General features: G+C 36.3%; 1 protein-coding gene and 1 gene segment (V, D, J or C); both read right to left on the minus strand.

Moving 5' to 3' along the window:
• The window catches only part of LOC113149229, a 251,219-nt gene that overhangs the window by 74,124 nt on the left and 151,440 nt on the right, over positions 1 to 25,655 (minus strand). The gene's annotated exons all lie outside the window — the stretch shown is intronic.
• Positions 2,246 to 4,416, minus strand: LOC113149470. The segment is given in 3 exon segments: positions 2,246 to 2,692; positions 3,248 to 3,550; positions 4,341 to 4,416. Coding segments are annotated over 3 exon segments (681 nt in total).

Genomic DNA, 25,655 nt, shown 5'->3' on the forward strand with positions numbered 1-25,655 from the left:
GCCTGACCATGTAGATCTAAATGAGGTAGGGTAGGATGACAGCTTAATGTGTGTTCTTGCACACACCACAGCTGCAGTAAAAAGGGCCTAGCAGCAATTCTCTTTCATTATGAGGCTGGAGCAAGCTGGACTGTGCTGCCAACAGGCCACAGAGGACCACCAGAAACTATCCTATCTAAAAGGACCACTCTGTGGTTTGGCAATACATGCTTTCTTTTTTATGTTAACCTTTGAATTCAAGTTATTTAAAATTTATAAATGAGAAAAGAAAGGGTGCTGAAGGACTTATGTTTTCTAATCATATCCAATATGTTAATCAAAGAAATATTCATAAAGACCCAAACAAGAAAATTAACATCAAATTAATTATAGTCAAAATGGCAAATTTGAGCAGCAAAAGAGGGCGAGCATTTAACAATAAAGTAGAATATATGACTAGTGAATGACTAATTAGGAAGATAAAACAAAAGTGATTACTTCTAGGAAATGTATAATATGGGGATTCTGTAAAAGTTTCATTATACAGTATTTAACTACTGCTTTTTAACAATTTGACCACTGAATACATGCTTGGATACATTCTGATATGGAAATAAATGCAACAACAGATGTGTCTCTTGTTGCAAGGAGATTGATTTGTAGTTTCGGTGGGTTTCTATGAAGTTTCACTGCCACAGGTGGGGTCCCAGTGGTGCAGAGACAGAGGGGGAGGTGACTCTCTAAAGATGATATGTTTAGAAACTGAAAACCACCTTAGCTTAACTGATAACAGACGTTTACGGTACGTTGACTTGTGGTTTTCTCTTCATGTTTTTAGATCCCTGTGTTGTGACTCAATGGAAAACAAAAAAATAAAAGCTTTTTATGTTTATTACAAGCACACTGTTATTCATTTTTATACACCTTTAAATTTTTAAAATTGTATTTGACTTTGGTAAATGTATAAAATCAAATATGATCAACAAAATAACCAACCTTTAACAGCAAACATTTATTTATTCAAAAATAGAAATAACTAAAGAACAATATACAATAAAGTTCATATGTTTTATCTGCAGTACAATTTACATATCACTGAAATATTGTTATCCTCACACACTTTAATGAAACTCAAGATGATTATGAAGGGTGATGAAAAACTTAATTATAATGTAACAGCATTATCTAATACAGAAAAAAATAATTAATAACAGAGAAACTTATTTTCAGTGACATAATCACCATTTAATATTGTCGTTATCATAATATTTTATATTATGACCATATTATACATGTTTTTAAAAGTACGAAGAAAATAAAAAAGAAATCAAATGAAGTAATCTTTGCTCTGGATTCATCTCTGTCTTTTCATCTGAAAATAAATGGAATATTTCATTATTGTATTATATTCACTTGACAACAATAAGAATATGTTTTTAACTATTACATCTATCATAAACACTTACAGCATATTAGCAACACTCAATTATATTTTGAAGCAATTTAGTCTTATTTCTACAACACATTATTGTCTGTGACCACAACGCTGCACACCCAGAATTAATTAATAGAATGACTGTTAGACAAACAAGCTTTATTTCACAGCTGTTGGATTATGCAGCTTAAGTCTTATTTGACTATTTCTTGTAAACTCTAAAAGCAGAGAAAACCTACATGTTTACCTTTGCCAGGCTAAATATCATGTTATAGAAGATAGAGGATATGAAGAGAATTATCATAGAGGAGGTTGTGAACCACAGACTGCTGTACTCATCCTCTTCACCGTTCTCCTCTGTGCAGCTCAGAGACAAGCCGGGACAAGTCGTATTAGACTTTGTGGTATTACCTAAGAAGAGGAGGGTGTAGATGGTTAGATGAGTTGTATGGGTACATACCTGTGTGTGTTTTTATTGAGATAACACTTGGATCTTTTAAATGGTGCTAACAAGCTGGAAAAAGACATTATTTACTTTTTGATCAATGCCATATGTGGACATTCAGTACTGCATGTGACTATACTGTGAAGGACTCATTCAAAGAAGTTGATTGTGTTGAATTTCATATATGAGTTTTAAAATACTGAAGTCTTTCAGGAACATATAACAACAGCGTGTCCATGCAACATTTATTTCAAACACTGAGCACATTTTTGAAGCTTTTAGACAACGTGACAATGACAGATCAAAACATAAGAACAATATGAGAACGAATGCAACTGCACTGACATATTGACTGATTTGCAATCACAGAGACTGATGACATCACAGAGTAGCCATGGTTCCATGGCAGATATACAAACAGACATAATGACATATACAAACATTTACAAAACACCACATTCAAAGCTCAGACTATTATTTGTCACATTCAATTGAATTACCCTGGGCATTAGACACTCCACGTATTTCCTTTAACTTTTTGTTGCCAGCAGGCCAGACATTGCAGTAGAACATTATTTCGGGGTCGCTTTTGTTCCACTTTTCCTTGGTGGTTGTATAAACACTTGTAACTATGTAGCCAGTTTTTGTCTTCTGTTGGGGGAAGTTAATGCCATTAACATAGGTGCCAGGATTATTTTCTTCTGACCAGGAAATGTCATAATTCGGCTCCACAGGACTGAAGACCAGACACACCAGAGTGACCTCAGTTGTGTTAATGTTGTTAATATCTTCTTCTGGAAGGATGTGAACTGTCACTTTTGGCTTAATCCATTCTGAAAGAAACAATCAGTTTAACAGGGAGGTACGCACAAAAGTTATTAATTAATATATTTGCAGATTTTTTCTGCAGGATGTTTATGTTGTCTTACATGTTGACATTGTATTATTTCAAATAACAGATTGGAGTATATTTATTTATGAGGCAGCTAAACCAGACATTGCTTACTTTGAAGATCAACATAAGCAGTCCAGGAATTCTGAACATTTAAAACATTCACAAAGCCAACTAATAAATGTCTTTGTCAAATCTTTGTAGACAACTTGCTGTTCACCAAAATGGCTATAATTTATAATAATAATATGTTTATTTAATACTGTACTTATCTAATTTACTCGTAAATTGTAATGTTCTGTAGTTAATGATTAAAATTTTAAAAATCCTAAAACTATTGCTTAGTTTTAAAATATAAATATATCAAATAATTATATATTTTTAATAAAAATAAAATACCTTATTGCTTGTGCCATATGAATCTGCTAAAATTCAAATCAGCTAAATCTAAAACTAAAAGGAGTTTACGGTATATAGGATATAAAATAGATCTTACTTTTTTCCAAGGTAACGTCTCTGTTTCCTGCATTATGTTCCGCAACACACTGGAAAGGTTGCATGGCATCCCAGTCCTTTCGGCTCACTTGGATTTTACTGACTCCCAAATAGACGCTGGTATCCTGGCTACTGGCTACTGAAGGATATTGAATGAACTCTGTCAAGGCCGCCCCATTCTTCTTCCATATGAAGGTCAGTGAAGAGGGTGTGAAGCCGGTGGCAAGACAGCCAAGAGTGACCTTGTCTCCAGTTCCAGGATTACATGATATCATGGGAAACACAGTTGGTCCAGTTGAAGTGGCTAAAAAAGGGGAAAAACAACATAAATTAAACACAATAATTCACACACAAAATTACAACCATATCAAACTATTCTAATTAATGGCATAACCTTTAAAAATGTTGAATGTGGACATTTTGGGTGGCATCCATGAATGGACCATTTTCATTTTATTTTATTAGAAGTTGCTAACTGCATTATGATTTTTCTCACTGAATAATATGCATTTGTTTGTAAATTATTTAATATATAAATAAATAATTCCTTAAAACATACAATTTACATTACAGGGTATAATAATTACTAGACTTTTTTAGAAATAGAAAAAAGGAAAGTGCAAAGTCAATAAACACCCGCAGATAACTGAGTTGTTGGCATATTCTTACTAAAATGTATTGTTTAGTTAAATATTTTAATATTCACAGTTATATATGAGATTAAATAAATAAAAAAAATTACCTGACAACATAGTTACCGTTGTACCCTTTCCCCAGTAGTCAAAAATACAGTGCTGACTATACTGAGTTGTGTACAAAAATTACAAAAAGGCTACTTCTACTAATGACGGGCACCAAGGTCTACCTTAACACTTGATAAATTCCACTATGTCACAAAATCCATTTACTGTAAACTCATAGTGTATCCTATACAGAATATCTATATCTTAACCCGTAAGACATGATAGGATAAATCTTTAAAGCAACTTTTGCAGTGAGTCTTGACATGCTGAGAGGCTGCAGTATAAAATAGAAAGAAATACATCTATCATCTGAAACATATCCTACAGAATTATAAATGGTACAAAACTTACCTGATGACACTGTGACCATAGTGCCTTTTCCCCAGTAGTCGAAAGCCCAGTAGTCACAGTTAAGACAGTCAATTCACTCTTCACACAAAAACGTGTGAGAGTTTTGAATACTTTTTGAGTACAAAGTACTCTTGGTGGCTTGGCTGCCACTGACCAGTGGTTGTGATATCATTATTTTGATAACAAATATGTTAGTGATGTAATTAGAAATTTCTTTGTCTAGTCAAAAATAATACAATTACATACCTGAGGTGACAGCGACTGTGGCTCCTTATCCCCAGTAGTCAAAAGCAACGTCACAGTGTAATATATCATGACATTCAACTTACAAAAACTAGCACCTTAACGACACTGAGGTCTAAATATGTCATTTTAAACAGTGTATTGTTAAATATGATGAGAAAAAAGGCTTCTTTTACCTGATGTTACGGTCACTGTTGTTCCTTTTCCCCAGTAGTCAAAGGAGAGGTCACTGTGACTGATTTCATTAGCACCTCAGTGCAAAAATATTTTACATCTTGTATATTCCAATTATTTTTATTTCTTACTTTATTGGCGAACATTTACTTATGTGCACCTTAAACCAACACAAACTGAATACAAAATCAAAAAAATAGAATTTGGTGGAAATTTTGAGAGTTTTCTTCACATAAAACACATTTGACTATTACTCACCAGATGTTACTGTTCACTTGTGTTCTTTTCCCCCGGACATCAAAGTCATCACATCCACGAATTACAATATAAAGAACACAGGACTCACTGACAAAACCATTGAATAAGAAACAAAGATATTTTATTTACCATTCCTCCTGGGATTGTAATTTCCTGTGTTCTAAGTTGTATGTGTGAAGACTTCCTCTTTATTAGATTCTCCTGTCAGCTTCCTGTTCATGCAGCATCTAAACAGATCCAGAAACATGTTTCAGTCTTAACCAATCAAAACCACATGATCAACCATTAGTCAAATTAAGAGGATACACAAATCAAGAGAACACAAAAAAATACAAAGCTTCACTCACCCTCTCTCCTACAAAACCATAATGCAGATGAGCAGGGTCATCTACACAATCAGAAGACAGAAAGTCATGTCAAAATTATCTTTATTTTCTTTAGTCAACAAGAAAATGTTGTTGTCATGTGAAAATGGTTTGTTTTTTTAAAATAAGATTATATGCCTGTGCTATAAATGTGCGTAAATTCATTCATATGTTCTGCAGTAGGCTATTTCAACATGATTTTATTCCATTCCAGCAACAGGAGCAGAATGGAGCCCTAAGTAACAAAAAAGCCACTACTGTTATCTAAAAAAACAATATTGTGCCAAAGAAATATAGGTAAATCTTTTTATGGAGCCATACCATTGTAGTATGGTGTTCACCTCATGTGGCAGCATCCTGAAGTCATTGGTGAGTATCTGGTGGCCTTAACCTTCAAGGCCCAGGCATCTAGGTCTACTGATCCCTGCCGTCAAAGACTAGCTCTAAGGACATGAAACGTAACCTGTTTTGTGAAGGAGCTACAGCTGGTGCAGAAGTGGATCGATACCAAATAGATACAGCAGGGCTCCACACACAGCACCTCTCCTCTATTCTGGAGTTGGACACTCATGGGCTCCTGACTGAGTGCCACTTGTTTTATAACTTAAAATTGCTTCTGACTGTTACCTGTGCTTATGCACAAGTACCTGGACTTCTTGTAGACTTGGCTGACATCCTGGGCACCGCCAGTAGACTTTATAGTACTCGTAAGTGACTTCAGCTCTCTTGTGTGCAATGATCATGAAACCTGAGCAGGGTGATTTGGATGAATGGTCTTCATGATGGGAACCTAAGCGGTGTTCTTCTGTGCTATTCATGGTTTAGCCAAAACAAACACAACGTGGTGCCATATAAAGGCAGAATCATAAAAACTCCCAATACTCCCAATACTACTGGGCCTAACTGTATCTGTTACTGCATATACCTATGTTGTACTTGTTGAAATAATAAACCATATTTTGACAATCTTTTGTAACAGGTTCAGCCAGGCCATCTTAGTAGAGGTATATGAGTTCTTGTTGGTGCATCTTGACCAGCAATGGTAGACTTCAGAAGATCCAGAGTTCACAAAGGACCTGTTTAAAATTATTAAAGGTTTTAATTACCAGTGTTTTGTTCTGTCTTGAATTGTGCAAAAAGTGATATCACAACATCCCCTTAAAATAAAAAAACGCTCATATGCTATCATATTTAGCATGTAGCATTAATTTGTGTTTCAGCCTGTCCAAACTTAATTTACTAATTCATTCAACTGAATTTATTCAATATTAAAGCATAATTTAGACAGTGTACAATTTTTTTATTAAATGGCAAAATAAAGCACAGTTATTTTAAACAGCCACAGCATGCTTTCTGTTTTACCGTAGTTTTTCCAAGAATATGGAATAAAGACTTTTTTTAAGAGTACATTAAGGCTTTAAAGTAGTAGGATTTGAGTAGATTGATTAGATTCATCCATTTTATATGTATTCTACTCAAACACTGATACTCTTACAATTCTTTATCCACACATACACTTGAAAACAAAAGTACAAGAAGGCATCAGAAGGTACTGGGATATAAACAGATGCATTATATCAGAGTTGAAGTGTTAAATTATCATCATATTGAAAACATTAATATCCAGTAAGGAAGACTTTAGTTTCTCAGGCCTGCTTTGGGTTAAACTATCTGTCTGAGGTGTTGACTGTCAGTCTAAAGTTTTAGTCTGTTAACTGGCCCCAGAAGCACCTGTTGTTGTGAAGAATGTTTCCTGTGCATAAGGATGGTGAGAGCCCCAGCTCCACAATGTCAGCCTTTGATAATCTGTCACGAGCTCCAGCTTTTTGTTAACTTACTTCAAGTCCTTCTGCTTTCGCAATACCTCCAAATTTCCAGTAACCATTGGTTAATTGTTTTCACCTGTTCTCTGCTCCCTATGTAAGCACCACCTCTCCATTAGTCAAATTGTCACATTGTCTGATGTATATGTCAACTCTTCATCCATGCTTTTTGATTTTCAGAGCAGACTCTGGAGCTCTCTAACTGCCTCTAGACCTGCAAACTTGACTGACCTTTGGCTCTAGCACTGAACTCTCCATATTCTCCCTATTGGCCATTCTTCTCTCTTACCCTGTTCTTGATTCAGATCTTTCTTCTCTCTGACTGTGCCTCTGTGTTTACTCAGTTTCTTACCTGTTGTGTATTTGGATTGAACTAGTGTATTTGGATTGGGATTTGCATATGGATTTATATTATGAACTCTCTTGTGTGCACACGAACGGGACCTAAAACCTCGGGATTCTTTGGCCTCTGATTTTTTCACCACCATCTCTTCCAACCTTCACTAACTTTGCTTCTTGACTACAACTCCCATCGCTACACCTACTTCTGGTTTGCTTCCTCTAAGCATCCAGTATCCTCACCTCCCACGTAAGCCTTCCTACCAGGTCTGAGAAATTCTGTCTGTACTCAGCTCCCAGTTTCATTGTCTGTCTTCCCTAGATCTACCCTACTCTGTTCTGTTCAGCTTGTAAAAGTCTCCTATAAAGCAGGCTATGCCCAACTCTTTTGTGTTGTTCTTTCCCAAGATATACACAAAGTTTAAAACACTGCATACAAATCCTAAAGTTTCAGTCTCTATGCTGCTACAGATTAACATGCTTGGTGTAGGATAAACAGGCAATGTCTGACTTGGTATACATACTGCATATTTTATCACAGTTTAAAAGTAGTTTTATTTTTATGCCTTGTGATGAGAAAGCTACAACTTTTAAGCTCACTATGTTATAGCATAACACTTGGTGTGAGAACACATCAGACATACAGCCAGAGTTTTGCTAGATAGATGGCAGACAGCACTTGCACTTGTTCACAACCCTAGTATTTTTTCATATAGTTTGTGAACGCATCATTTCATATATACTTTTAGGAGCGAATTTAAAAAAAAGAAAGAAAAGATAAGAATAAAGATATTGGTGAATGAGATCACTATAAGAGTAAGTTGGCCTCTGAATAGCTCAAAAGGTACAAACATTTTGGAGTAGCCTATGGTCAAAGTCTGTGCCCGAGCTAGCTATTAATTTCGGGGGGCAATCATTTTTTACACTGCATTTACTGTAGGTGTAGGAGTTTAATTATCATTTCAAATTGGTGGCTGCCTGTCAGTACCTCGTATCATAAAAACTACAGCTGGGGGCAGAGCTTTTTCTTACAAAGCCCCAAAGTTATGGAATAGCCTTCCAAAAGCGTTCGGGACTCAGACACAGTCTCAGTGTTTAAGTCTAGGCTGAAAACCTGTTTATTTAGTCAAGCATTTTGTAAATAGATTTGGGAAGGACTCATGGACGTAGAGCATTATGGTGAACTGGTATGTTTAGATGCTGTCTTCCCAACTCTCACTGATCACTCGGGTTTGTTGATGGTGAAGTGTTCGGTTGCTCTACATCCCAGGGAGTCCTCATGTCTGTGTTTCCTTCTGGCCCACCCTCTTAGTTAGGCTGTCATAATTAGTCCTGCCGGAGTCCCTGCTGCACTATTCTACATATACATTCACCTCAAACTTTATCCGACTGTGAATACAACTACCTGCCATCTCTCTCTTTCTCTACCTCTCTATTTCCCTGTTCCTGTCTCTCTGTCAAGCTACACGTCATTCCACCCTCTGCCCTCTGGACGTGTCTGACTCGTCCTGATGCCCAACTTCTGGCTGGAGATCTCGTTGCCTGGATCCACCGTTTGCCCTATGGGATGCGTTTGGAGACTGGAGTTGGTCACACACTACTATGAAGTCGGTCTTGGCCTCGGCGGACGTCGGCAGCTGTTTCTCGGAGGTCTCGACTCAACGCGCCATAGTCCAGGAATGGAACAAGTCTGCCTGCAATTACCTAACTGGACTCCACATTAACTTAAAGACATTAACTGTTATACTAGACTACTGCCTACATAGCATGTAATCACCCATATGAGGATGGGTTCCCTGTTGAGTCTGGTTCCTCTCAAGGTTTCTTCCTGTTGCCTTCTCAGGGAGTTTTTCCTTGCCACCGTCGCCCTCGGCTTGCTCATCAGGGACAATCTCATTTCATGAATCATACACATTCACTGTTCATGTACTGTTCTTTGGTTGTGTAAAGCTGCTTTGTGACAATGTCAATTGTAAAAAGCGCTCTACAAATAAAATTGAATTGAATTGAATTGAATTGAAATTGGTAAATCCTGTTTGTATTATTTCTGACTAGACCTGTTTGCATTAGTAGTTTTTGTTAATATACTACTGTATATTATGTGGCACCCACACCACAGTTTCACAAAAATAAACTATTTTTTGATAACTTTTAATTGTATTGATCAAAATTGTGCACTATGTTGTTAATATGATAGCATATTGTTTCAATTGTTTCAATCAATATATTAATGTGATTTATTTCATGCAAAGTTTGTTTTAATCTATTATCTGTAAGGCTTATCAACAATTCAAGTGTGTCAGTTAATTTGCAATTAAGGAAACACATAATTTATTTGTGAAGTTTTGACATGAACTGTTGTACTTTCATATACAGAATGGCTACTTTCTTGTTAGTGTAACACCTGAACTTTACTTAACCTTTCAGTTCTACACATTACTAATGCATTTTAAAAAACCCCACACTGTGCCCATAAAGTGCCTTTATTAAACAGAATTGGAACAGTTGGTGAGATGAAGACACATATTACATAAAAAAAAAAAAAAAAAACTATCAAAATAGATTTTTAATTTTGTTAGTGTGTTTGAATTACTTATAACACAATATAAAAACAAGTATTAGCCCTGTGAAAAAGAGCATATACTGCATATTATATTGCCATGCATGAATATTTGCCAAGGCACAAACTAGAATAGGAACATCTAATCACAACAACATTTTTTATAATGTCACAACTAAATTCATGCCTCCATAAATGCTGATATATAAACAAATACACTGACACTCATATATCATCCTTCAAGGAAGTTTATTTGAAGTTCGGCCGGGTTTCTATGAGGTTTCACTACTACAGGTGTGGTCCCAGTGGTGCAGTGAGAGAGAGAGAGTGGGGGAGGAAGTGACTATCTGATGATATGTTTAGAAACCTTCATAGTCTAAGTAATAACTGAAGTTTACAATTTGCTGAATTGTGGTGATGTTCTTTACATGTTCGAACATTTCAGCTGTGACTGAAAAGAAAACAAAATCGTAAAATGTGTTGTGTAGACACGCCATTAGCGTGATCATTAGTTTGTCTGTCCAGAACTGATCTGTTGCAAGTTTAGAATTTAGGATGAAAGGAAATTTGCCCAACAAAACAACTAACCATAAGTATGATACTGTCCTAATTTTAAAATCCTCTTAAAACTCCTTACAAGATTGCACAAAATTGAGGGCAAAAGGTAGGGCTAAGGAATAGAAAGTGAAAGGTAATATATGATATTATAACATTAGTAAATGTCTAAAAACTCAAATAAGTATGGAACTTTCGTGTCATTCTGTGAGCACATGTTTTATGGAATTTTTTTGAATCACTCTAACATAATTAGTGCACTAGTGCTCTAAACGTAACTTTTAACTATTGATATTCTTATTAACTTCAGACTCAATTAAACTACTACTACTTAACTAACTTATTAAATTCACTTTTTTACTAAAAACACAGCAGTTACTTCACAGTACACTGATAATTATTTTGTTTGTTTGTTTTTTCATCGTAATGAATAAGCTATGTTGTTGATAGGTTTTTGTATGGGTGTTTATCTCAGTGTACCCCGGCCCACCCAGCTCCATCACATTGATAAACCGTCACACAAAAACCAAACACCATTTGCTGCACTGGAGAGGAAGAGAGTGTACAGTACACTACCAGCAGCAGGTAAGAGCAAAACAAAGCTTATCAACAAAACTCAAAATTCTTGGGTGAAACTGTAACATTTTAATTAGCTAGATTAGTTTGTAAGAGATATATTTTATATGAGCTTCTTCTCACAATGCTCAAACATTTTGAGCTGTCATAGCTGAAATTATAAATTATATTATATTGTATTATATAGTATCATATTGTTATTGCAGTTTTATGTTATCACCTCTAGATGTCACTAAAGGATTGAATATTTTTTACATTCAGTGCAGCGTTACTGTAGTGGGGTTATTTGTTTTATTATTTATGTCTGTTTGTGTTTAAAAATATCTCCAAGACAATTCCAATATGTCTGCTCTTCTGTCTTTGTTTTCTTGAGATGCACTAATAAGTATTTTGCTAAGTTTATTTTATCAGAATTATAATAGGTTCTCCACAGTTTTTTATTTTTTAGTACTAGTGATCTGGAGAGAGAGTGATGTGATTTTCAATTCTCATTCATCAACCACTGAAAAGTCGTTTATATCAAGGTTTTTATCCTGTTTTTACCTGTTCCAGAGTCCAGGCTAAGGTCAAAGGGTGATATTGATCTTTATATAATATATAAAGTGCAGAGCAAAACTCAGAAGGAAAATCTCAGAGTAGGAAGAAGTAAACTAGACTCTGACTAACCAACATCTAATGCACAATAATTCTTACATTTTTATTTGTTTAAATTACCGAAGTCATTCATGAACAAGTAACGAAAGTGTCTCCGTCCAACATTTATTTAAAATACCACATTAAAATGAGTTGGCAACAAACCCCTACATTTATTTGTCACATTCACATGAGTTACCAAGGGTATTCAACACTCCTCGTATTGACTTGAACATTTTGTTGCAAGCAGACCAGACATTGCAGTTGATCATAATCTTGGGGTTGCTTTTGTGCCACTTTTCCTTGGTAATTGTGTAAACACTTGTAACTATGTAGCCAGTTTTCATCTTCTGTTGGGGGAAGTTAATACCATCAACATAGGTGCCAGATTTTCCTCAAACATCTTCTGACCAGGAAATGTCGTTATCCTGCTGCACAGGACTAGAGACCAGACACACCAGAGTGACCTCATTTGTGTTAATGTTGTTAATATCGTCTTCTGGAAGGATGTGAACTGTCACCTTTGGCTTACTCCATTCGGAAAGAAACAATCAGTTCACCAGGGAGGTACATACAAAAGGCTCTGTGTGTTTGCAGCAATACATGACTACTGGATGAGTGTTTTTAGGAAATGGCCAATGCCGTTAATACTAAAATGTATGTCTTGTATAAATTGTGTATATCATTAATAGTATGTCAACTTTTACTGTAAACACACACGCAATTGTATTTCAGATGGTTCATCTGCATGAACCCTGAGAGAGGCACCAAGGCTATACAAGGCAAAGACCTGTCAAAACGGACAAACGTGACTTCAGTCAACTAAAAAATGGAATCAGCTTCAAAAAGGACTTTAAATCAGTAAAGCAAATCATTTACACATCCACACGCTCGGTTTCATGTTTGCCATACACTTCTGTTACTCATTCACTCTCTCAGTGAGCCTCTTATTTACACAGTCACTTGGTCAATGACTAAAGGTTTGTCAAAAAGTGAATAAACAAAAGACATTTTGAGACTCAGTTCTTTTACTGATTTATAACAGTAAAAGGTAAGAGTGTGTGTGCATTTATTGCTGTGCTTTTCTAGTCATGTATTATGCTGCAAGAGTTATCACTATGTATGTCTTGTTTATGAACATATTGGAAACAGTTGAGACTAAACTAAGACAAGGGACACAATTAGTGTGACTTTTGTTCTGGTATTTCAAAGGACTTAACACTGCTGCTAAAACCATGAAGAGGTCTCCAAACCTTGGTTTTAGGTATGACACCTCATGCTGACTCCAACACAGTTACTAAGCAACAAGAACATAATCCAGACAGAAATGATATTGCCAACAACACATATTTTCTATTGCAGTTAATTTCAATTTCAGCTAATTTGTGCAAGACAAAGTTAATGTCTTGCAGTACCTGTTCCATTGCTTATACGGTCCTCGTGGCCCTGGATGGAACACAGCTTCTTTCCCTCCCAATATGCTAACGCTCGAGTTACTGAAAATAAATAAAAAACAATTATAAAAATAATGTCAAGTCACATTAATGCTTTTAAACAAAATGGTGTACATACTCACTTTGACAAATGCTTATTTCTTTAGTTATTGGAACATTGTTGTGACTGGACTTGCACGTGAAACTTGAGCCTTTCTCCCACTCTTTCTTATTTGGCTCAATCTCACTGCTTAGACTGAAGGTTTTCTGCCCTCCCTCCACACTCTGCAGCTTCTTTTGGATTTGATGAATGTTCAAAGGTTGATTGTTTTGTTGCCACTGCACACTGAGGGTGTCAGGAAAATAACCACTTAGGGTGCAGATGAGTTTGACTGGTGAGGCTCCAATTCCATCTTCCCAGACAGGATGCAGTGTGATTTTTGGAGAGACAATCTGCGACTCTGAAATAGAGAAGAGATGAATTAGTCTTTTTAAGCCTCATTCAAATAAGGTCTGATTTTTATGTTGTGTACTTGTCTTACTTGAAGCCTTTACGCTGTTCTCAGTGGGTGAGAAGCATTTGTGCTCTGCTTTACATGTTATAGTCTTCTGTTCTCTCCACTCCCTTGAAGAAACTGTCAGTGTACTCATTACATGAGTTGCATTTCTGACAGGGCTCGGTGAGCCACTTCTTTGGACTACCCCATCTATCAGCCAGGTTACTTTAGTATCAAAAGCAGTCTGGACAGAACATGTTGCTTTCAATTCTGTATCGAAGTTGGGAATCTCCACATGGACGCACGGAGGGGTTCTGTCATGGACTGCAGGAAATATGTGTTTGCCCATAAATGTTAAGTTAAATATATTTGTTCAGTGTGTTACAGCAATATTTTTTTACTTAAAAAAATGTTAGTTCTACTCTTTGAAACAGAAGGTGTACATACTCACTTTGACAAATACTTATTTCTTTAGTTAATGAAACATTGTTGTGAGTGGACTTGCACGTGAAACTTGAGCCTTTCTCCCACTCTTTCTTATTTGGCTCAATCTCACTGCTTAGACTGAAGGTTTTCTGCCCTCCCTCCACACTCTGCAGCTTCTTTTCAATTGGTTTAATGTTCAAAGGTTGATTGTTTTGTTGCCACTGCACACTGAGAGCTTCAGGAAAATAACCACTCAGGGTGCAGATGAGTTTGACTGGTGAGGTTACAAATCCATCTTCCCAGACAGGATGCAGTGTGATTTTTGGAGAGAGAATCTGCGACTCTGAAATAGAGAAGAGATGATTTAGTCTTTTTTTGCCTCATTCAAATAAGGTCTGATTTTTATGTTGTGTACTTGTCTTACTTGAAGCCTTTACGCTGTTCTCAGTGGATGAGAAGCATTTGTGCTCTGCTTTACATGTTACAGTCTTCTGTTCTCTCCACTGCCTTGAAGAAACTGTCAGTGTACTCATTACATGAGTTGCGTTTCTGTCAGGGCTCGGTGAGCCACCTCTTTGGACTACCCCATCTATCAGCCAGGTTACTTTAGCATCAAAAGCAGTCTGGACAGAACATGTTGCCTTCATTTCTGTATCGAAGTTGGGAATCTCCACATGGACGCACGGAGGGGTTCTGTCATGGACTGCAGGAAAATGTGTTTGCCCATAAATGTTAAGTTAAATATAATTGCTCAGTGTGTTACAGGAGGATTAGTTTTACTTAAAAAATGTTAGTTTTACTTTTTGAAACAGAAGGTGTACATACTCACTTTGACAAATACTTATTTCTTTGGTTAATGAAACATTGTTGTGAGTGGACTTGCACGTGAAACTTGAACCTTTCTCCCACTCTTTCTTATTTGGCTCAATCTCACTGCTTAGACTGAAGGTTTTCTGCACTCCCTCCACACTCTGCAGCTTCTTTTGGATTTGATGAATGTTCAAAGGTTGATTGTTTTGTTGCCACTGCACACTGAGAGCTTCAGGAAAATAACCACTTAGGGTGCAGATGAGTTTGACTGGTGAGGTTACAAATCCATCTTCCCAGACAGGATGCAGTGTGATTTTTGGAGAGACAATCTGCGACTCTGAAATAAAGAAGAGATGATTTAGTCTTTTTAGCCTCATTCAGATAAGGTCTGATTTTTATGTTGTGTACTTGTCTTACTTGAAGCTTTTACGCTTTTCTCAGTAGTTGAGAAGCATTTGTGCTCTGCTTTACATGTTACAGTCTTCTGTCCTCTCCACTCCCTTGAAGAAACTGTCAATGTACTCATTACATGAGTTGGGTTTTTGTTAGTGCTCACTGTGCCACCACTTTGGACTACCCCATCTATCAGCCAGGTTACTTTGGCATCAAAAGCAGTCTGGACAGAACATGTTGCTTTCAATTCTGTATCGAAGTTGGGAATCTCCACGTGGACGCACGGAGGGGTTCTGTCATGGACTGCAGGAAAAATGTGTTTGCACATAAATGTCAAGCTAAATATATTTGTTCAGTGTGTTACAGCAAAATTTCTTTTACTTAAAAAAATGTTAGTTGTACTCTTTGAAACAGAAGGTGTACATACTTACTTTGACAAATACTTATTTCTTTAGTTAATTGAACATTGTTGTGAGTGGACTTGCACGTGAAACTTGAGCCTTTCTCCCACTCTTTCCTATTTGGTTCAATCTCACTGCTTAGACTGAAGGTTTTCTGCACTCCCTCCACACTCTGCAGCTTCTTTTGGATTTGATGAATGTTCAAAAGTTGATTGTTTTGTTGCCACTGCACACTGAGAGTGTTAGGAAAATAACCACTCAGGGTGCAGATGAGTTTGACTGGTGAGGTTACAAATCCATCTTCCCAGACAGGATGTAATGTGATGTTTGGAGAGACAATCTGTTGTCCTGAGGCAGAAAAGATCATTTTGTTTTTATTCACCCTATTTAAATAAGGACTGATTAACATGTTTTTTACTTGTCTTACTTGAAGCCTTTATGCTGTTCCAGTGGATGAGAATGTGTGTATTGTTCTACATGTTACAAGCTTTGGTCCTTTCAACTATCAAACTATTAATGTATTCATTATATGACAGTAAATATAAAGACAATTTGTTTGATTAATTTCTTTCCACACAAATGGACACACTAAAGTTGTGTTAATTGGTTTCCAGCCACATTTAAAATAAGGACTGCTGTACTGTTTAGAAGAATTATGACTTTAAAATACTAAAAAGTTAAAAAGGAAGTTATTGAGAAGAATTACAATAACTCAAAAGATTCCTCTAAAACCTAAATACCTAAATGTTATTCAATGTCCAGTTGGTTTATTAAAATGCCAACACTATATTTCATGTTCTATACAATTAATACAGACCTACAATAAATACAATATATATGTTACATTTTAGGTAAATATCAGGTAGAAATGCAGGTACAGTGAACTGCGGTGTGTAAATAATATGGGTTGTAAAAAATAATGCACACTATTATTACCATAAATTATAATCCAGCTGAAAAATGGAATGATAAAATCTAACTATATTCTACATTAAGTGATAATGCCAATGAAGAACTTTTTCAAATGCTTTAGACTAAACATAACGACTTAAACTTCTCTGCCTCCAATAATGAAAAATGCAAAATAAACAATTAACAAAACATGTTACTTTAAATTGTTGATTACTTTAGTAAAGTATGGCTTCAGCCTCACAAACAGAGTAGTCAAAGAAATTGTTGTTTCCAGACAGATATAGGCTTCCTCCTGATCCAGCTGAGATTATTATCCAGTGTTCCTGGATCTCTACTGTACAGGGCAGTTTGCGGGATTCTCTGAGCTGCTCTATCCCTGGTTCAGAAATAGTCTGACTGCAGACACCTGGGGAGAAAAACAACAGTACGGAAGAATTATAGAAGAATTATATTTACCAGAAACTGCTGGTAGCAGCAGAAGCATCATATACGTCGTCAAAGTCATGGTGAGAATTTGTTGTGCGTGTGCTGTGAAAACCTTATGACAGGAACATCTCTTACATTACAGGAGTAAGAAGTTGTCTCATGTGTGTACACAAAGCAAACAGCACTAGTACTATAACCCTTTTCTGTAAACAAATACGAGGTGGCACAAGGCTCCCTGATGTCTGATGTCTGTCTGTCTGTTTGTCTGTCAGTAACAGTGTAAACCACATGGGACAAGAAGACACACTTTAAACAGCAGTTAAAATTATATATTTTAAATTCTGCATTAGTAGTTTCTATCACAATTCATAATGTTTTGGTCAACCAAACATGCAGACTATCAAAATAAACAGATGTGCTGCCAAAACACAATCTTTCTTTAAAGTACAAAGTCTCTATCATCTATCTTGTGTGTTCAATCACAGTCAATAAATTGTTGTTTTTTGAGCCAAACCGAGCCTACAAGTCACCATCTGGGGGTCAGCAAGTGTTTTTCCCGTTAAACAGCAGTGTGGTCATTGTAGATGTCCAGTGCTTAACAACTGACTTAACTTTCTTAGTCATTGGTCAAGATTATTACTTGTCCTTGTTTTTCCTGCTACTAGTCTCAGTCCTGCATTCTTTGCCAAAATTCAAACTTCTTTTAGAGACTAACATGGATCCATATTGCTTACTCACTCATTGCATTCCTTCACTACAACAAGAGATCTGAATAATTTTTAATTACTTACAAAAAGACATATTTAATTTATTTTCTGGTGAAGCAGACACTAAGCCTGATCCAACTCTGTTAAGGAAATAAGGATAAAGAATAATGAATAAGAGCATTTTTGGAGCTCTGGCATTTTCCCTTGCACAAACTTAATCTGTGAATTTAGTATATGCATGCACATAGTGGACTGTTTTTGTAATAACAGTGCATTTAAAAGACAAAGGATTAAAGTTGTGTGTGTTATTCAAAGAACTATTTTGTGACTTCAACGTAGGCCTCTATTCACGTGCAACAACAAAGCAATGCATATGTACAGGTGAGTTTGTGATATTCTCCAAGCTGCTTTACCACTGGTTCAGACTCAGTCAAAGTCTGACTGCAAACACCTGTGAAGAAAAGCAGTTGGATGAGAACAGAGTCAAACAAGAACTTGACAAAGACAAAGAGTAAACAGATGTGGTATTCACCAGAAATTGCTGTTAGAAGCAGCAACGTTATACATGTAGTTAAAGTCATAGTGGGAATTAGTTATGTGGTGGTGGTTTGGTTTGTCCTCAGTTTCCAGTGAGATAAAAGCAGATGAAGACACTAAGATTTGCATTGACTCCTCCTCAAGCTGCTAAAAGCTAAAAATATTAAAAAGGATATTTATTCTAAAGGAAGTTGATATACATAATCAATAAATATGTTAATGTTTGTTTATTTGCAGATAGGCTCTGCATAATATTTTCTTAATAAATAACTGTACTGTAAGTTTTCAGAGCTGATTTGACTTGACACACAATTATAGAGAATGATCAGCCTCCATTTGTAGAATTATTAATGCCACACAGAACAATTGGATACAGTATGACAACAGATGTTCAGTGATTTCATGCAATGAAGTGAAAAAGATTAGAGTATAGAGTATTATCTTCAGTATCCCATGTACAGTATCACTTCTATTACTTTCACTGATACTATCCATATTATAATACGAACTATAACATAATGTGAACAGTGTTAGAAACACAGTTAGTCCTTTTCTGCCCTCTGGAGTTTTAAAGGTGGAACTGAATGTTTTATTTGAACATGACTGAGTGTGATGCTTCAAGAACTGTTCATGTAGTGTATGCTGGGATACACAACATTAATGTAACAATGATAATGTTAAATATTAAGCAGGAAAAGGAAGGATAGATGTTTGTGTTTGGTCAATAATTGCATTGTAACACAAATATATGAACATGTACTTTTTACACAATTTGACCGCAGATAAAATAAGTGCTGCTGTCAGAATACCATGGGGACCACTGTTGGCCTCATCTTTAACATATTTTTTGTGATGTTGCCACTTGACCACATGAGATTGCTAAATCTATCACTATAGCATTCTTCTTCTGTCTGTCCTGTTGGTTAGCCATTTGTCAGACTATATTTGGAACTTCCACATGAAAAACTTACCATTTATTATTAACATGTAAAGAGCCTTAACAAATGGATTTTGTACAGCTGTTCAATCTACTTCAGTCACTGTGACTCTCGGGCACAGTAATAAACAGCAGAATCTTCAGTTTTCAAACTGTTCATCTGCAGATACAGCTGCTCTTTGCTGTTGTCTCTGGAGGCAGTAAACCTGCCTTGAACTGACTGAGAGTAGTAGATGCTGCTACTGTCGTCCTCAATAGATGCAACCCATTCCAGTCCTTTTCCAGGGGCCTGTCTGATCCAGGCCATCCAATAGCTTTCAAAGTCAACCTCAGAGCCTGTACAGGTCAACATGTGGGATTCTCCAGGTTTTTTAACCACTGGTTCAGACTGTGTCAGAGTTTGACCATCAACACCTGTTTATAATGAAAACAAAATATCACATCAATTAAGATTCTATGTTAAAATGTCTTTTTCTATTTGAGATCAGTAGAAACCTTCACCTGTCCAGCAGAAAGTTAAAAGCAGCAGCACTGTCCTATAGTCCATGATGTCAAAATGTGTGACCACTGTTCTCTGTCATCGTCTCTGCAGACAGATAAGTAGAGGTGGGAGACATCTCAGATTTGCATTAACTCCACCTCATAAAAAGGTAATGACTTCAAGTGTTTGGTGAAACTGAATTAATTAGATTTATATCAATTTGCGTAAAATACCCATCACTGTTACCCACACAACATATGTAGTTATATTGGAATTTCCATAAGACTTTAATTTGATTCATGACAGAGATTTCCCTTCAGATATGAAAGCAAGTGAGAACTAAAGTAAAACAATGAATCTAGAATAAAATATACTTTTGGTAAATCAATTTTTATTCACATTATTGGCTTTAAAGCTTTTTATTCTATTGCCCAGTGTTGGTAGCAAACTGTTGCACCCAAAGAAAAAATATGCAAGATAGGTCCAAATTGGCCTCTGTATATGTGCAACAAGAAGAATTTTCTAAAAGTGAGCGTGAAATCTGAGTTTCTGTTCAGCTCTGTAGCTTCCTGTTTCACTGTGGCTCTCGAGCACAATAATAAACAGCAGAGTCGTCAGCCGTCAAGCCAGACATTTGCAGATACACCTGATCCATGTTGTTGTCTCTGGAAATGGTGAAACGATTCTTGACAGATGTGGAATAATATTTGTTGCTTCCACTTGGAGCAGAAATGTGGGAAATCCACTCCAGTCCTTTTCCTTCTGCTTGTCTGATCCAGCTGATATAAGCATCATCGTCAGATATTCCTGCATATGTACAGGTGAGTTTGTGGGATTCTCCAAGCTGCTTTACCACTGGTTCAGACTCAGTCAAAGTCTGACTGCAAACACCTGTGAAGAAAAGCAGCTGGATGAGAACAGAGTCAAACAAGAACTTGACAAAGACAAAGAGTAAACAGATGTGGTATTCACCAGAAATTGCTGTTAGAAGCAGCAACGTTATACATGTAGTTAAAGTCATAGTGGGAATTAGTTGTGTGGTGGTGGTTTGGTTTGTCCTCAGTTTGCAGTGAGATAAAAGCAGATGGAAACACTGAGATTTGCATTGACTCCTCCTCACGATGCTGAAAGCTAAATAGATTATAATGTATATTTATGTAAATATTTGTTTAATTGCATTATATTTGTACTGTACTGTAAGTTTTCAGAGCTGGTTCGACTTGACGCATCAAATAAGTAGAATTTTGTGGATCGATCACTTTGTACTAAATTCCAATTACAATTATACAGAATAATCAGTTTACATTTCTAGAATGATTTAATGCCACACAACACTATTGGATAAAGTATGGCAACAGATTTTCAGTGATTTTATGGACTGAAGTGGAACAGATTTGGCAATAAACTATTATCTTCAGTATCCTAAGACACATAGACAGATCTATAACATGTACAGTATCACTTCCATTACTTTCACTAATGTTCCATATATTAACATGTAATATGACATAATGTAAACAGTATTAGAAACACAGTTAGTCCTTTTCTGCCCTCTGGAGTTTTAAAGGTCGAACTGCATGTTTTGTTTCAACATAATTCACTTTAATGCTTCAAGAGCTGTTGACCCCTTTCGGAGATTTCTCTGAAAACAGTGTGCCAAAAAAAAGGTATATTAACAACAATCCTAAACATGTTCGTAGTTTATTGATTTAATTATCTATTGTAGATGATATGAGAGTTAGTTAATGAAGGGTTTATAAACAAGAAAAGATGGTTTGCATACACTTCTCTGTTCAGTTTCAGAGGAAACACAGAAAGCAGATGTACCTCTCAGTAAACATCTGTAAAGTGTGTGTGAGTATTTGTGCAGATCTACCAGTGGTTTGTGTCACTGTTGTTAACGTGCACAGTAATAAACAGCTGTGTCCTCAGGCTGCAGATTCTGTCCTGTTAGAGTCACTGTTCCAGCAGAAGTGTCTCTGCTGCAGCTGAACTTATTTTTCAAAGCATTATTGTGAGATAAGCTACCACCAGACCACATAATTAAAATCCAATCCAGTGCTTTTCCTTCACGCTGTCTGATCCAACCTGTTGCATAGCCAGTCAGAGAATAACCAGAGACCTGACAGGTGATGGTCAAAGACTGTCCAGGCTGCACAACCAGTGATTCTGGCTGGATGAGATCAATACTGTACACACCTGTGGAAACAGAAATCAACATTATTTCATTCATCTTATTATTCACTGTTACTAATGTATTTATTAGTGTGAATCCACTGAAAGTTCCTCACAGGATCCAGCTGTCAGCAGCAGTATCAGAGCTACAGAGAACATGTTGATGTTGAAGCTGAACTGATGTCTGCTCTTCTGTCCTCTCACTCACACACAGACTCACACTTTACTTCCTTATTAACAACATTTATTTGCATATTTTTGGATAATTCAAATTCCGAAAAATGAGAATGAAAATATGTAAGGCTGGAGGCTTGGCTCTTATCTGGGGATGGAGCTGGAGCCTCTACATAATGTAGCTGAGAGGAGGATGCTGTCTAAACTCCTCTCTAATCCTGGACAATCCCTCCCACCCACTGCACAGAGTGTTGGCTGGACAGAGGAGCACGTTCAGCCAGAGACTGATTAACATTTAGTGCTCCGCAGGAGGTCCTTTCTACCTGTGGTCATAAATCTTTACAATTCCTCCCCCCTCTGTAATGGGTGGGGGAACTGACAGTTTCTTGTCATATAACTGCTCTCTTTAAAGTATATAACACCCAAGCAGATGAATGTAATAAATTGATCCACCATGCCAGGTGTTTTTTCCCTTTGCTGATTAGTCCATAACCAGAGAGGCAGTCAAAACTCATTGTGCTCCAGAGCCAGGCTACTGGTTTTGTGTTTTTGTGTAATGAGTTTGTGTGTTACACAGATACATTTTCATAATTAATGACAACCACACAATGTATCATGTCATTCATGTACTGAGAGAAAAAAAACATTTTATCTAAATTATAGTTTTCGTACTGATATGCTGCATTGAATTTCCAAATTAATCCAAAGGGACACAATAAAATGCCCAATTAATTCTCTATCAGGACATCAGGTCATTTCTGTAAACATTGGTTTGTCATTAAATGAACAGAGTTCAGTCTTTAATGGTTCATAATGTTTTTATTAAGTTAATTGAAGATGAATGTAGATGTGGTTCAGTCACATGGATTGGTAAGTGTTGTGTTACAGTGGAGCCATGTGTATAGTAACATACAGTGTGATGGTCAAAGACAACAAACAACCTCTGAGTCTGAATGAATCATTTCTCTAACAATTCAGTGAATCTAGAGTGTTTATCATGAGACCACTGAAAGTTCCTCACAGGGTCACCAGCAGTATCAGAGCTACAGAGAACATGTTAATTTTAATCTCACTGAAACACAAACACACACTTCACTTTATGAACATTTATTCACATATAACAAACCAAATGACTGTAGTTTAAACACAGGTGAAAAGTTGTGTTTGTGAGAGAACTTGTGTTATTTTGTTTGCATTAAATCTAAATTGTTGTGATTTGATTTTAAAATTTCATCAGCAGAAATGTTATAATTAGAAACACAAACTATAGACCACCACTCAAAATACCATGTATTTGTTTTAAAGAAAAACTTACTGTTCATGAAAACATGTAAACAGCACTAATAGATAAATTTTGTACAGCTGTTCAATCGACTTCAGTCACTGTGGATGTCGAGCACAATAATAAACAGCGGAATCTTCAGTCTTCAAACTGTTTATCTGCAGATACAGCTGGTCTTTGCTGTTGTCTCTGGAGATGGTAAACCGTCCTTTGACTGACTGAGAGTAGTAGATGTAGCTACTGTCATAGATAGATGCAGCCCATTCCAGTCCTTTTCCAGGGGCCTGTCTGACCCAGGCCATGTAATAGCCATCAAAGTCAAGTGCAGAGGCTGTACAGGTCAACATGTGGGATTCTCCAGGCTTTTTAACCACTGGTTCAGATTGTATCAGAGTTTGACCATCAACACCTGTTTAGACAGAAAACAAAACATCACATCAATTAGGATTCTATGTTAAAATGTTCTTTCTCTATTTGAGATCAGTAGAAATCTTCACCTGTCCAGCAGAAAGTTAAAAGCAGCAGTACTGTCCTATAGTCCATGATGTTAAACTGTGGGTTCACTGTTCTCTGTCATCGTCTCTGCAGACAGATAAGTAGAGGTGGGAGACATCGTGGATTTGCATTGACTCCACCTTTTAAGAAGGAAACTGGGCTTTAGATTTTGGATGAAACTGAATTAATTAGTTGTATACCAATTTGCGTAAAATACCTATCACTGTTACCAACACAACCATATGATTTAGTTTGTCTTATATTAACATCAGACACGCTGAAGCAATTTTACTGGAATTATTTTTAAAATATTTTTTTTACACAATATTCTCCTGATTACAAATGCAGTAGCAGGTACATTTTATTATTATTATTATTATTATTGTTATTGTTGTTGTTGTTGTTGTTGTCATTATTATTAAATATTATTTCCCAGCCACATTGGTATTTTGAATAAATATGAGATTTGGGAAATTCACCTTTCATCTGCCTTATGGTCAAATTTTATCAGGATGTTTTATTTGTTCAGATGATAATGTATTGTATAATTTATATTTATAAATGTGATTCAGTTTTACATATCACTTAGACAAATGAAAGAATAATAACACATTTTATTTTTTTGGTGTGTGGTTGAATCATCATAAAATATATCTAGTGCTAATAAAATTCTATATGAAAGTGTTTTTACAGGTGGAAAACCTGCCTGTCACTGAGATCACATTAACACTTAATGTCTGAGTAGTTTTTGTGCAGCTGCTCTACTGTCTTCAGTCACTGTGTCTCGAGCACAGAAGTAAACAGCAGAATCTTCTGCTGTCAGACTCTTGACCTCGAGGTACTGAGTGCTGCTGGGAACATTTTCAGTCAAGAGAACACGACTTTGAAAGGAGCTGGCATAGTTAGCAGAGTTTGAACCTGCATTCATCCTCCCAATCCACTCCAGAGCTTTCCCTGGCCTCTGTCGTATCCAGCTAATATAGTAGCTTGTCATGCTATAACCAGATATGACACATGACATCTTCACTGACTCTCCAGGTCTTTTCACCTCAGAGGGAGACTGATCCATTTCACCACAAACTCCTGTAAATGAAGAAATGATGAACATCTCACTTTTTTTAACTGACAGGTTGACATTTACCAAAGCTTTAAAATAGAAGTGATTTTCTTACCATGGATGGTAACTACAATTAATAAACTGCACACAACAATATTTTCCATTCTGTGGTAAATGTTGTGGTTCAGTGCTCTGTGGTCAGTGTTTGAGAAATGCATAAATTTCTTCCAGTGTTTTGCAAGTTGTGGATGTGTTTATAAGGAAGGACAAGTTTGCATAGACCTCCCTCTACAGGTGTAAAAACTGAATATGCAACACAGACACATTTTCATACATCAAGTGTCTCTAGAACAGCTGGACTGAAGGATAATAAATAAACAATTATAACACGTAAATAGTCTACAATGACAAATTGAATTCATCAGCTGCATTACAGCTACTTTTCCCTACAATCAGTTTACAAAAGTATGTACAATTTGCCTTGTTTGTCTGTTTTTGTACATATGAAAATATTGACCTGTTTGTTACTTCGTCAGATGTTATTCTCTCACTCACTGAAAGAGGAAACATCTTTATTACCAATCTTCTCTAGAAATTAGAGTAAATAAATAGATTTTAAACAGTGTCAATGCATTGTGGGGAAAGT

Source organism: Anabas testudineus, chromosome 8 (assembly GCF_900324465.2).
Source record: "Anabas testudineus chromosome 8, fAnaTes1.2, whole genome shotgun sequence".
In the NCBI taxonomy this organism is placed as follows: Eukaryota; Metazoa; Chordata; class Actinopteri; order Anabantiformes; family Anabantidae; genus Anabas; species Anabas testudineus.